This window comes from Salmo salar, chromosome ssa13 (genome assembly GCF_905237065.1).
Source record: "Salmo salar chromosome ssa13, Ssal_v3.1, whole genome shotgun sequence".
Taxonomy (NCBI): domain Eukaryota; kingdom Metazoa; phylum Chordata; class Actinopteri; order Salmoniformes; family Salmonidae; genus Salmo; species Salmo salar.
The window spans coordinates 32,664,860-32,678,742 of NC_059454.1; the positions used below are offsets into that span (position 1 = coordinate 32,664,860).

Genomic DNA, 13,883 nt, shown 5'->3' on the forward strand with positions numbered 1-13,883 from the left:
CATGGTGGTCTATAAATACTTTACAATAGTTTTCTACTTATCTTCAGATAAAATAACAACAAACACATTTTTGCATAAACCTTTTATGTCATTATTGTTTTTTGTAACATATATTAATATCATAGACAGAGGTTATAATTAAATGACAACCCACATTTAAATAAATAATATCTCAATGCGTCATTTTTATACTCATGTTATGTGCACTGACATTGCAGTTGACCCATGTTTGACTTTTCAGGACAGTGGAGGGGAGCTGGTAGAGGAGCGTTCAGTTCAGCAGGGTAGCCTACACCACTGGTTCCCAACTCTGGTCCTGGAATACCACCAACAGCACACATTTGTGTTGTAGCCCCGGACAAACATACAGTAACTGATTCAACTCATTGAGGGTCTGATCATTAGTTGACAAGCTAAATCAGGTGTGCTAAAAAAATGTCTGTAGTTGGAGGTACTGGAGGACCGGAGTTGGGAATCACTTGCCTACACAACAGTGTTGTTAATTATCTGATACAGACAGTTTAACCGATAGCTATGTGCTGACCAAAAGGACTATGCTCGGTCAGTCAGGTCACAAGGTTTAGTCATGACCTATGACCTTTTGAGGTGGCAAGTTTCATTTTCCAGTGAACGAAGTTGTTCCCATTTCTTCTAATTGCACAACATAAGGGTGAGTTGCAGTTCAAACTAGCTGCTGGAGAAATACAGGCAAAGTCCTCAATTGTCTACAAAAAATGGCATTGATCCTATAAAAAATAGCTTTGCAGTGAGAATCATTGCATTGAGCAGGATATAAAAAAACATTAAAAAAAAAGAAAAAAGAAAGAAAAAGGGAAATGTGGACAATGAACAAAACTAACATTGGTAACAGTGGTTTCAAAGAATGTCACACCATATTAACATTTAAAAAGGAAGCAAAGTTGCTCATTCATTTTTCTAATAAAAGAAAAGAAAGAAGTCAATAATGTACATATTTTATAATGACAGTATTGTAAAATAAAATGTTGACTGAACCGGATAATAGTCAGTCAGAAGTTGGTGGCTTCTGATGATGCCAGACGGACCCTCACATAATTGCCAGTTAGTGGTGTTTGCACTTTCCAGAGATTATATTCACAGAGCTTTCTGTCCAAATGGAAAAAATAGATTAAGGCCGGGGTTTAATCTGATCGCAATTTCTCCGCAATGCATGTTTGAAAAGCAATATTCCCGTGTTCACAGAGACCACATTCACGGTAAACGCTGCATATGTTGGCTCAATCCGAAATTCCCTTAAATGGTGCATTGTCCAAATCCGCCTTTTGGATTGAATCCCGGCCTATGTATATTGCTGCTTCTCTGCTTTCCCACCTGTCAGTGGGCTTATTTTGACCCTGGATAATTGATCCCAAATCTATTTACCTGTCTGGACAGCAAATCATGTCTAAGCATGCCACTGACAAGTTGCCCTGAACCTGCAGAGAAAACTGATGGGGACAAGACTGTTGTTTCTTTCGCCAGTTGTTTGAGTTTGACAATGTCTACATTGTTATTATAAACAGTGTTAAATGTGTGTAAAAATGTGGTAATCAAGAGAGTCAACATCACATGGGAAGGATGTGATCAGCTCCAAAGAAATTTGCAACATTGAAATTCATAGCTGAGATTTCAATCATATTACAAGAAAAAAGGAAGTCAGTTCTATGAGCCAATGATGTCAAACGCATAGTCATTCAGTTAAAGCAGTAGCTGATAAAGGTTGTTCAAGTAGTTTTATCAGATGAGTGGACACCCTTTAATCACAGTCCATCAGGTGTTCATTTTCAGGATATTTCAGCTAGACTATTCCAGATACGGTAGCTCTTTAAAAACAAAAGTGACTTTCTCTCCAGTGCTTGTCAACTAGAGGTCTACTGTATCTGTTATCAAAAGCGTTTTTAATTCGAACCTTCTTCGTGCCAGGATGGTCAGCTTGACAGCACTCCATCATCACTCCTCAGAGATCCACAGGACGTTCTCAGTAGGCTGCACCATCAATCTGACTGGATGAAACTATCAGGAAGAAAATCAATCCCATAATAAGTTAAATGACTACATTGCACAGCTATGCCCCGTATATGGCAATGAAAAGTACTGTATTTGGTTTCAACTCACCCGTTGAATCCACAGGTTAAACTTCTGTTGATTTTCCTATAGCAACCATTTCTTTGCCCTGTGAAGAAAGTACTGGCCGTCGGTTTTCTTTGATCTTCATAGAGATGGAATATACATAATGTAACTAAATTCATACATTTGAAAATGTGCAGTGTAATTTATATGAAGGTTTACAATTAGATCCAATTACTGGCTTGATCACATCATTTCACCACACCTTTTGTAGGCTCTGAGGAGCAGCCAGCACTGGTGGTTTGGGAGAGATGGAGGGCTTCTTCCTGATGGTAGCAGGTGAGCTGTTCTTTCTGAGGCTGGGTGCTGCTGTTCTCTGGCTGACATGGGACTGGGAACTCTGGGACGTGACAGATGACGAGTCCTCCACCTCTCCACCAATAGCAGAGAGGCAGCTGCGTTCCAAGCTTATGAACACACTGGTACTCTCACCTGACGAATCTGTGCAGCCCACTGGAATATCAACAGAAAGGTATGTAGATATGGCATCACTCAGGTTTGACACATGCTTGCACATATAGTGCCTTGCAAAAGTATTCATCCCCTTGGTGTTTTTCCTATTTTGTTGTATAACAACCTGTAATTTAAATAGATTTTTATTTGGATTTCATGTAACGGACATACACAAAATAGTCCAAATTGATGAAGTGAAATGAAATGAATTACTTAAAAAATTAAAATATAATTAAAATAAAAACGGAAAAGTGGTGCGTGCATATGTATTCATCCCAGTTGCTACGAAGCCCCTGAATAAGATCTGGTGCAACCAATTACCTTCAGAAGTCACATCATTTGTTAAATAAATTCCCCCTGTGTGCAATCTAAGTGTCACATGATCTGTCACATGATTTCAGTATATATACACCTGTTCTGAAAAGCCCCAGGGTCTGCAACACCACTAAGTAAGGAGCACCACCAAGCAAGCGGGCACCATGAAGACCAAGGAGCTTTCCAAACAGGTCAGGGACAAAGTTGTGGAGAAGAACAGATCAGGGTTGGGTTATAAAAAAAATATCTGAAACTTTGAACATCCCACGGAGCATCATTAAATCCATTATTAAAAAATGGAAAGAATATGGCACCACAACAAACCTGCCAAGAGAGGGCCGCCCACCAAAACTAACAGACCAGGCAAGGAAGACATTAATCAGAGAGGCAACAAAGAGACCAAAGATAACCCTGAAAGAGCTGCAAAGCTCCACAGTGGAGATTGGAGTATCTGTACATAGGACCACTTTTAGCCGTACACTCCACAGAGATGGGCTTTACGGAAGAGTGGACAGAAGATAAAGCCATTGCTTAAAGAAAAAAAATAAGCAAACATGTTTGGTGTTCGCCAAAAGGCATGTAGGAGACTCCCCAAACATATAGAAGAAGGTACTCTGGTCTGATGAGACTAAAATTGAGCTTTTTGGCCATCAAGGAAGATGCTATGTCTGGCGCAAACCCAACACTTCTCATCACCCCGATAACATCATCCCCACAGTGAAGCATGGTGGTAGCAGCATCATGCTGTGGGGATGTTTTTCATCGACAGGGACTTGGAAACTGGTCAGAATTGAAGGAATGATGGATTGTGCTAAATACAGGGAAATTCTTGAGGGAAACCTGTTTCAGTCTTCCAGAGATTTGAGACTGGGACAGAGGTTCACCTTCCAGCAGGACAATGACCCTAAGCATACTGCTAAAGCAGCACTCGAGTGGTTTAAGGGGAAACATTTAAATGTATTGGAATGACCTAGTCAAAGCCCAGACCTCAATCCAATTGAGAATATGTGGTATGACTTAAAGATTGCTGTACACCAGCATAACCCATCCAACTTGAAGGAGCTGGAGTAGTGTTGCCTTGAAGAATGGGCAAAAATCCCAGTGGCTAGATGTGCCAAGCTTATAGAGACATACCCCAAGAGACTTGCAACTATAATTGCTGCAAAAGGTGGCTCTACAAAGTATTGACTTTGGAGGGGTGAATAGTTATGCACTCTCAAGTTTTCACATTTTTTGTGTTATTTCTTGTTGTACAAGAAAAAATATTTTGCATCTTCAAAGTGGTAGGCATGTTGTGTAAATGAAATGATACAAACCCCCCAAAAAATCTATTTTAATTCCAGGTTATAAGGCAACAAAATAGGAAAAATTCCAAGGTGGGTGAATACTTTCGCAAGCCACTGTATCAAGAGTAAAGTACTGTATGTCTGTTAGTTTTAGTCTGTAGTCATCATGTACCATCCAAGAACAAGAAAACTCACTGAGATGAAGGTTTTGTTTCTGGTGATTATGATGATTACTGAGGTCCTCTTCCGTCACAGTCGCCGGGAAAGAATAAACAATATGATTGGCCTCCCCACCTTGTGTCTGGTTGCCAGGGTAACCAACCGGAGGTAAAGAACCTCGTCCAGAGGAGGAAGATGAGTGGCTGCAGGAGGTAGAGGCACTACTGCCTGAACCAATGGAGTTGGGCCGGAGATATTCAAGATCTGTTTGTAGACAAGACGGCACCGGGGCTGACAAAGGAAAGAGACAATTCAGTCAGTGAGTACATTACGCATTGTGTTGTTAGTTCATGAGTATGGGACTTGGGACTTGCCTGTGGACTTTATACAGTACCTCTTCCTACCAGGACACAGTTGACAGCCCTGTCACAGATTGCTGCCTCACTAGGCTGGATGTCCATGAAAGGTTTCCTCCCCATCCCATTGAACACCCTCTCCTGCATCCGCAGGTCTACAACACACCAAACACACTCTAACACATTTTACCAAAACATCAGTAAGATGTATTTGTTCACAATTGCACCCCCCAAAGAACATAGATCAATAATTACAGACAGAGGTCGGCTAGAGGAACAAACAAATAAAGTCTATGACTTAAAAATCCCATTTCAAGTAGACAGTTGATAAAAGCCAATGAATAGCGATTGACAGGGCATATACAGAATGGAGGATTAACCTCTGCTGTAGGCAGCTTGTTCCCAGAGAATCTGCTCCAGGTCTCTGGTCCAAGACCTTTTCACCTCTGCCCTGTCAGCCTTCAGAGTGTACGTGTCCTGGGACTTCCTCCTACGGATCCAGATCTCAAAACACAGACCACTCTCTCCAGAGTTATGTGTCATCCCGATATCAGACGTCTAGACAAAAACAGAAGTGAAAGAAAGACTAAAGAAAGAAAGACTAAATAAATACTGATTTCTGTTAGCAATTTCAACATAAGGGCTGGATGATTTGGTCTTTGTTTCGCAAACATAAAGGCCGGTAAGATTGCATTATTTATGTTGAACAATGAAAACAATAAAAAATATTTATTCTGAAAATGGGGTCCTTTACGGTTGTTCATGTAAAAAAGTTATTTATATTGTATACACACTTTGAAAGACTGTTTGTAGATGTACACATCATTGCCCACGTCTGTCTTCTTGGTTTTGCTGAAGAGAATGAGATCCTGGAAGAGGAAGATATGACGGAAGCACTTCTTCTTCCTGAAGAACACGATAAACTCATCCTGGCGAATCAGCTGGCCCTGCTCCTTCAGGTTCACCTGGAGGGGTAGGAATGGAGAAAAAGACATCCATGTTTTTCCTGAAAATCCTTGATACTGTTTATACAGTAATAGGCGATCATTTTCCCCTTATACGCCCACATTTCCCTCACATTTAGACAGCTGTTCATAAGTTACACATTATTTTGGAGATTGTTATGATTTCGTTGGTAAACTTACGTCACAGTCCTGGATGGCGTCCATGGTGAGGAGGTCATTGCCATGACGCATCTGGAAGCGGATCACATCGGCTGCAGCCTGGAGCTCTTCCCTGTCCCTGTCTCTCTGAGGCCCACATACCCCCAGCATGTCCTGCAGCAGCAGGCTGTACTTACTGATCCTCTGGATGGGCCTCAGCAGGTAGGAGGACAGGTCCATGTGGTCCCCCAGCTCCTGCTGCTTCCTCTGGAGTGGGAGGAGATGGCACAGAAAATTGGTCACAGGAGGGATGGAGAGAGCATTGATAGGAATTGACCATTGATCTTTGACATTGAGCATTGATGGGAGTGCCTCACCTTAAAGATGTCATGGCGATGGTGAAGGATTAAGGCATCTGACTGAGGCTTGTTCTTACTGTAGAGAGCATAAAGGCCTAAACTTTCTCTCTGCATATAGGGGGGAGAGTTTACAGTCACAACAGGAATATTCAAGGTATCAACTTCAGTAGCAAATTCAACAAATCAACAGAGTTATAGAACTCAAGCTTAACATGTAGAAAATGTGAATTAAGAGACATGAGCAGGTGAACTGTAACTCACGTGTCTTAGGAAGCAACGAGCCACTCCTAAGGGTTCTGTCTGACAGGCCTCCAGCTCCCTGAGGAAGAAATGGCCGTGGAAGTCATACAGCTTCTCCAGGTTTCCAAATATCACTCCACGTTTGCCCCGCAGGTCCTGGGGCACGTCAGTCCTCTCCAGTAGGGGGAGGTAATGCATCAGGATGTAGCCCAGGGAACGCACATACTCCCTCTCTGTTAACAGCAGCTCCTCCATGATCCTCTGCAGCTTCCTTCAGAGATACAGTGGGGAGAACAAGTATTTGATACACTGCCGATTTTGCAGGTTTTCCTACTTACAAAGCATGTAGAGGTCTGTAATTTTTATCATAGGTACACTTCAACTGTGAGAGACGGAATCTACAACAAAAATCCAGAAAATCACATTGTATGATTTTTAAGTAATTCATTTGCATTTTATTGCATGACATAAGTATTTGATCACCTACCAACCATTAAGAATTCCGGCTCTCACAGACCTGTTTGTTTTTCTTTAAGAAGCCCTCCTGTTCTCCACTCATTACTTGTATTAACTGCACCTGTTTGAACTCCTTACCTGTATAAAAGACACCTGTCCACACACTCAATCAAACAGACTCCAACCTCTCCACAATGGCCAAGACCAGAGAGCTGTGTAAGGACATCAGGGGTAAAATTGTAGACCTGCACAAGGCTGGGATGGGCTACAGGACAATAGGCAAGCAGCTTGGTGAGAAGGCAACAACTGGTGGCGCAATTATTAGAAAATGGAAGAAGTTCAAGATGACGGTCAATCACCCTCGGTCTGGTGCTCCATGCAAGATCTCACCTCGTGGGGCATCAATGATCATGAGGAAGGTGAGGGATCAGCCCAGAACTACACAGCAGGACCTGGTCAATGACCTGAAGAGAGCTGGGACCACAGTCTCAAAGAAAACCATTAGTAACACACTACGCCGTCATGGATTAAAATCCTGCAACGCACGCAAGGTCCCCCTGCTCAAGCCAGCGCATGTCCAGGCCCGTCTGAAGTTTGCCAATGACCATCTGGATGATCCAGAGGAGGAATGGGAGAAGGTCATGTGGTCTGATGAGACAAAAACAGAGCTTTTTGGTCTAAACTCCTCTCGCCGTGTTTGGAGGAAGAAGAAGGATGAGTACAACCCCAAGAACACCATCCCAACCATGAAGTATGGAGGTGGAAACATTATTCTTTGGGGATGCTTTTCTGCAAAGGGGACAGGACAACTGCACCGTATTGAGGGGAGGATGGATGGGGCCATGTATCGCGAGATCTTGGCCAACAACCTCCTTCACTCAGTAAGAGCATTGAAGATGGGTCGTGGCTGGGTCTTCCAGCATGACAATGATCCGAAACACACAGCCAGGGCAACTAAGGAGTGGCTCTGTAAGAAGCATCTCAAGGTCCTGGAGTGGCCTAGCCAGTCTCCAGACCTGAACCCAATAGAAAATCTTTGGAGGGAGCTGAAAGTCCGTATTGCCCAGCGACAGCCCCGAAACCTGAAGGATCTGGAGAAGGTCTGTATGGAGGAGTGGGCCAAAATCCCTGCTGCAGTGTGTGCAAACCTGGTCAAGAACTACAGGAAACGTATGATCTCTGTAATTGCAAACAAAGGTTTCTGTACCAAATATTAAGTTCTGCTTTTCTGATGTATCAAATACTTATGTCATGCAATAAAATGCAAATGAATTACTTAAAAATCATACAATGTGATTTTCTGGATTTGTTTTAGATTCCATCTCTCACAGTTGAAGTGTACCTATGATAAAAATTACAGACCTCTACATGCTCTGTAAGTAGGAAAACCTGCAAAATCGGCAGTGTATCAAATACTTGTTCTCCTCACTGTATAAAGTTACACCAACAACACAGCCAAACACAAGCTCTCATGTTCAGTCCTCTGAAAAAATAATGCATGTCTGTAATGTACCTGTGCCACTTCAGTGCAAGCTTAGAGACAGAAAAAGCACAGAAGGATAAAAATACATTGAGTCGTTCTAAGGTGAAGGTCTTGCTCAATTAGTAACTCACATAACACTGCCAGCGTTCTCCTCTGGACTTGCCAGAGATGTTGTTCCCTCACACCTTCTCACTGATGAGCTAGTATTCCTTGAAGAGGCCTTCTCTGCCCCCTCTTGGCCACTACAGGACTCTGCTGAGCAGAAGCTGCCATGCCGTGAGATCTGGAACTTCTGAGCAGCCTGCAGGATCCGGCAGGAGGGTTGCCCGTGGGAGCAGGACGGTGTCTGGACCCGAGCCTCAGACTGACTGGACATGGTGGTCGCACACGAGTCCTCGCTCATGGACCGGCCCAGGCCCCCACGTTTCCATGGGAACCACTCACAGCCCACCGTCTGTGAGTCTGCAAGGGTGGCGGCCTCTCTTCTCCTCCCTCGACAAGCCTCTCTCCTGCTGGGCTCCCTCTCCGCTCTCCTAATGGATTTGATACGGGGAGAGGCCTGCACGGTGGTGGCCTTTGACCCTTTACAAGGTCTGCTATTCTGAGGCTTGAAGTTGATATTACAGCAGGTCACAGAGTTGTTCCTGCTCTCCAAGTTCCCATGATACCTTTCCACCATAGAGCCTGTTGGGGGATTGTACCAGTGTGGTGGACCAGGTCTGGGCAGTAACAGAGCTCTATCATGATGAGTCACTGTCTGAGCTGTGGCCTGATCCTCACCATGTCTACGTTGTTCATACCAGGAGCCTGTGTTCCACAAGGCCCTCTCCACATCCTGTAGTCTCTCCTCCAGTTGCTGCCTAACCTCCTGACACTTGAGCCAGGCTACGTTCCACACCCGCATGCCCCTGGAGCCCCTCAGAGCACACGCCTGGGCCTTCACCTCCTGGAAGCGATCTGGGGAGAACTGGACAAAGCTCTCCTGGTACATCTGGAGTGTAGAGATATCATCCGTCTCTGGGTGTCTGCCAACCTGCTCCTGGCCCAGGTATTGTCTGCAGTCTTTGGCCAGTTCAGTAGCCTGGAAGAAAGAGACAGAATACCTATTCAAAAACCTGAAAGAGGCATTGAGAGGCGATAGTCATTCAAGCTTCATTACTTTTTCCTATATTCCTACAACATGACAACATCAATATGATATGCTATACAGTATATGAGATGTAAACAGCAATTGTGGAAAAACCCATCCCACCAACCTGTTCACAGAAGCTGCACACAGAGACCATAGTCTCCAGCTCACTGGAGCACCTCTCTGCCCGTGAGAGGGAGTCAGCCAGGCCAGACTTGAAAGTGCACACCATGGTCCTGAACACCTCAGTCTCAGGGTATGGAGATGGGCCCTGGATCTTCGCTGCCTCTTTCACCAGGACCATAGCCTGGTGCTTCTGCTCCTAAAAGATAGTAACAGACAAATTAAACAACAAAAAATGACTTTCATGGGCACTTCCATTCCCCCTTGTCCAAGTAGATTCCAATGAAACAAGTATGAAACAGTGTCAACACTTTGCCGTGGTGTGGTGGAGAGAGAATGAATGGAGAAAGTCCAACTTACATTGGCTTCAGAGAGGAATGCTCTGAAACTCTGGAGAGTATGTGCAACCTTTTCTCTGGAGTCCTCCACAGATTCTGCCTCCAGCAACTGCCGTTCCCCTTCGGCATCAAACCATTCCCTGATCTACATGAGGAGGATTATAAAAATGTTATACCCCCAAAACATGGCGTAGTCATATAGTCAGTTAGTTATCATCATGCAATCGTTCTTACAAGAACAGCCCCTGGATGAACCTTACATAACGGGTATACAGTATGTATATGAGGAGCCTCTGAATGTACCTTAGAGAAGTGGCCCTCCATTTCTCTGATTTGGAGCAGGTATTCAAGGTGCTCCAGGGACATGTTGGATCTTTGCACCAGCATATGGGCTTGCTCCTCTACATGGTTGTACATACAGGTCACAGAGTCTACAGCATCACTGTACAGAGAGGTCAGAGGTCAAGGAAATAATACATTGATATTAATTTTGTGAAGGAGCCTCTCAATTGGCCCAGCCATACTAAACAGTGACAGGTAGTGGTCTCCCGAGTGGCACACCATTCTAAGGCACTGCATCTCAGTGCAGGAGGTGTCACTGCAGTCCCTGGTTCGAATCCAGGCTGTATCACATCCGGCTGTATTTGGGAGTACCATAGGGCGGCACACAATTGGCCCAGCGTCATCCGGGTTTGGCCGGGGTAGGCCATCATTGTAAATAAGAATTAGTTTTAACTGACTTGCCCAGTTAAATAACGGTAAAATATATCTATATTTTAAGTATACCTGTAATCCTCACAGTGAGAGTATCTGAGGTCACTCTCCCTCCTCAGCCTGGCCAGCATGGCTCCGCCCTCCCTTTGCAGAGCGACCAACCGGCTGTCCTCCAGAACATCCTTCATCAGCGTTCTCTGTTCTAGAATACACCTCTGTACATCCTGCCACACATGGAGAGAAGGGTTTCAGCATAATAAGAACCTCAGTCCAATCCAACATGTTTTCAGTAATACAGTGTCGTCAAAGTCAAGGTTAAACTCATTACCTGCACTTTGTCAATCTTACAACCTCCCTCTAGTTTTCTGATGGCCTTCAGTAGCAAACCTGAAGCCTCCTGGAGATCTGACATGAAGGGATGAAGTTTCTGAAAGACAAATGCACTGTTCATCAGACATCAAAGCACAACAACAAACAAGAGTTCTCTAGTGTCTGTCTATTGCTCTAACTGTCCCACATGATGGAGCTGCAACCAGTCCTTGTGAATGTAGGGCAGGGTGCCCTCTAGGGGTCTAACTGATGGAGCTGCAGCCAGACCTGGTGAATGTAGGGCAGGGTGTCGTCTAGGGGTTTACCTGACGGAGCTGCAGCCAGTCCTGGTGGCTGTAGGGCAGGGTGTCCACTAGGGGTTTACCTGACGGAGCTGCAGCCAGTCCTGGTGGCTGTAAGGCAGGGTGTCCTCTAGGCATTTACCTGATGGAGCTGCAGCCAGTCCTGGTGGCTGTAGGGCAGGGTGTCCTCTAGGCGTTTACCTGATGGAGCTGCAGCCAGTCCTGGTGGCTGTAGGGCAGGGTGCCCTCTAGGGGTCTAACTGATGGAGCTGCAGCCAGTCCTGGTGAATGTAGGGCAGGGTGTCCACTAGGGGTTTACCTGATGGAGCTGCAGCCAGTCCTGGTGGCTGTAGGGCAGGGTGTCCTCTAGGCGTTTACCTGATGGAGCTGCAGCCAGTCCTGGTGGCTGTAGGGCAGGGTGCCCTCTAGGCCGTAGGTCAACTGGCTCCCCTCCACCAGCTTGTGCAACGCCTTCAGTGATGTCACTACATCAATCTGTCAGTGACAGTCAGTGATATCAGACAGCAATTCTCCCAGAATAAATACAGTAACTGTTCATGAAATGATAAGCTTGATGGAAATCATTAGAGGAAACCCTTGGATCAGATCTGACCTGTTGTCCAGGACATTTCTCTGGGCGATGGCAGCCCTCTTTCTCCACCAGGATAAGGACACTGTGTACTGCATGGGGAATCTGCTCCTGTAACATACTCAAAATATGAGACCTCACAGCAATAAATAGTTATCAGTAAATGCATTAGCCTATACCTGCAGCAGTGGAGGCTGCTGAAGGGAGGATGGCTCATAATAATGGGTGGAACAGAGGGAATGGAATGGCATCAAACCATGTGTTTGATGTATTTGATACCATTCCACCTATTCCGCTCCAGCCATTACTACGAGCCTGTCCTCCCCAATTAAGGTGCCACCAACCTCCTGTGACCTGCAGGTAAAGCTGAGCACAAGTCAGGGGAGTGAGGAAAATAATAAACAGAGGGAAAAGTTTAGTTGAGTTCAGTATCATTTTTAGCCAGTTGCTATCCTCTTGATGTGATTTTGTGTAGTGCAGATCCCAATATGACCTGGAAGATGACAAGGCTTTCATACCTGAAGCATCAGCAAGGCCTTATTGAACTGTGATGGAGGTGGATTCTGCCGAGCATCAATAACTAGTGTCAGTCCAAGTTCTCTTAGTTCTCTCCTAGAAAATATGAAGATGAAAACAATGAATTATTTTTTATTTTATATTTTATTTAACCTTTTTTTAACCAGGTAAAACCCATTGAGGTTAAAAACCTCTGTAGCCTGAACCACAATGCACAATGCACAATATACCTGATTACAGAGTGGAGGTAGAGCAGCAGTTTGCAGAGTTCTAGACTAGACACTGAAGGAGATCTCCATCCTTCCTGGTCTCCGTACACCTCAACCACCAACCGACCTGTCCTGTCTCTGCCTCCTAAATATGGGAGAGGGGAACATGAGGATCTTTCACTGAACAGAGATGTCATCCATCTCTGTCTCTAAGGCAAACTATGTAAGGGTTCCATACCAGTAAGACATGCTATTCCCATCTGGAGGGGGTGAGTGTTAGGTTCTGCTGAGTCTGGTGCCTGGACCTTAGACCTGGGCACAGCATAGTGACCCGGGGGCTGCTGGGTTGTCTCAGGGAGAGGGGCCGGTGGAGTGGTCTGTTGTCCGTTTCTAACAGACATGGAGGGTTGGCAAGCCTGGGAGACATCTTTAGAGAGGAAGAATGGTACAGAGGGATGTAATAAATCAAATCAAATTTGATTTGTCACATGCGCCGTATACAACAGGTGAAAAGCTTACAGTGAAATGCTTACTTACAAGCCCTTAACCAACAATGCAGTTTTAAGAAAAATAAGTGTTCAGTAAAAAATAGATGAGTCAAAAATAATTGAGGTAATATGTACATGTAGGTATAGTTAAAGTGACTATGCATAGATAATAACCAGAGAGTAGCAGCAGCGTAAAAGAGGGGGTGGGGGGGGGGGGACCATGCAAATAGTCCGGGTAGCCATTCGATTAGCTGTTCAGGAGTCTTATGGCTTGGGGGTAGAAGCTGTTAAGAAGCCTTTTGGACCTAGACTTGGTGCTCCGATACCGCTTGCCATGCGGTAGCAGAGAGAACTGTTCCACTGGATATCATAAGGTGAATGCACCAATTTGTAAGTCACTCTGGATAAGAGCGTCTGCTAAATGACTTAAATGTAAATGTAAATGTAAGAACAGTCTATGACGAGAGTGGCTGGAGTCTTTCACAATTTTTAGGGCCTTCCTCTGACACCGCCTGGTATAGAGGTCTTGGATGGCAGGAAGCTTGGCCCCAGTGATGTGCTGGGCCGTTCGCACTGCCCTCTGTAGTGCCTTGCAGTCGGAGGTCGAGCAGTTGCCATACCAGGCAGTGATGCAACCAGTCAGGATGTTCTCGATGGTGAATCTGTATAACTTTTTGAGGATCTGAGGACCCATGCCAAATCTTTTCAGTCTCCTGAGGGGGAATAGGCTTTGTCGTGTCCTCTTCACGACTGTCTTGGTGTGTTTGGACCATGATAGTTTGTTGGTGATATGGACACCAAGAAACATGAA

The 13,883-nt window shown here is 44.9% G+C and overlaps 1 protein-coding gene across 2 annotated transcripts in view; it reads right to left on the reverse strand.

The window, feature by feature from the left end:
- Positions 1 to 67: 67 nt before the first annotated feature.
- LOC106566904 (pleckstrin homology domain-containing family G member 4B) overlaps positions 68 to 13,883 on the reverse strand; it is a 29,304-nt gene continuing 15,488 nt past the window's right edge. Inside the window, exons 4-24 of one of the 2 annotated variants that reach the window (XM_014135476.2) lie at positions 12,823 to 13,011; positions 12,606 to 12,729; positions 12,378 to 12,471; positions 11,884 to 11,970; positions 11,649 to 11,765; positions 10,988 to 11,086; positions 10,732 to 10,883; positions 10,249 to 10,387; positions 9,968 to 10,090; positions 9,612 to 9,806; positions 8,487 to 9,436; positions 6,438 to 6,687; positions 6,195 to 6,284; positions 5,860 to 6,084; positions 5,509 to 5,679; positions 5,095 to 5,272; positions 4,753 to 4,869; positions 4,395 to 4,649; positions 2,351 to 2,598; positions 2,134 to 2,227; positions 68 to 2,031 (exon numbers count right to left, since the gene is read on the reverse strand). In XM_014135476.2, the coding sequence (XP_013990951.1) occupies positions 2,150 to 2,227; positions 2,351 to 2,598; positions 4,395 to 4,649; positions 4,753 to 4,869; positions 5,095 to 5,272; positions 5,509 to 5,679; positions 5,860 to 6,084; positions 6,195 to 6,284; positions 6,438 to 6,687; positions 8,487 to 9,436; positions 9,612 to 9,806; positions 9,968 to 10,090; positions 10,249 to 10,387; positions 10,732 to 10,883; positions 10,988 to 11,086; positions 11,649 to 11,765; positions 11,884 to 11,970; positions 12,378 to 12,471; positions 12,606 to 12,729; positions 12,823 to 13,011 (3,881 nt within the window). In that variant the 3' untranslated portion in view covers positions 68 to 2,031; positions 2,134 to 2,149. The remainder of the gene's footprint in view (positions 2,032 to 2,133; positions 2,228 to 2,350; positions 2,599 to 4,394; positions 4,650 to 4,752; positions 4,870 to 5,094; positions 5,273 to 5,508; positions 5,680 to 5,859; positions 6,085 to 6,194; positions 6,285 to 6,437; positions 6,688 to 8,486; positions 9,437 to 9,611; positions 9,807 to 9,967; positions 10,091 to 10,248; positions 10,388 to 10,731; positions 10,884 to 10,987; positions 11,087 to 11,648; positions 11,766 to 11,883; positions 11,971 to 12,377; positions 12,472 to 12,605; positions 12,730 to 12,822; positions 13,012 to 13,883) is intronic. The other variant, XM_014135477.2, reaches the window with a different exon arrangement.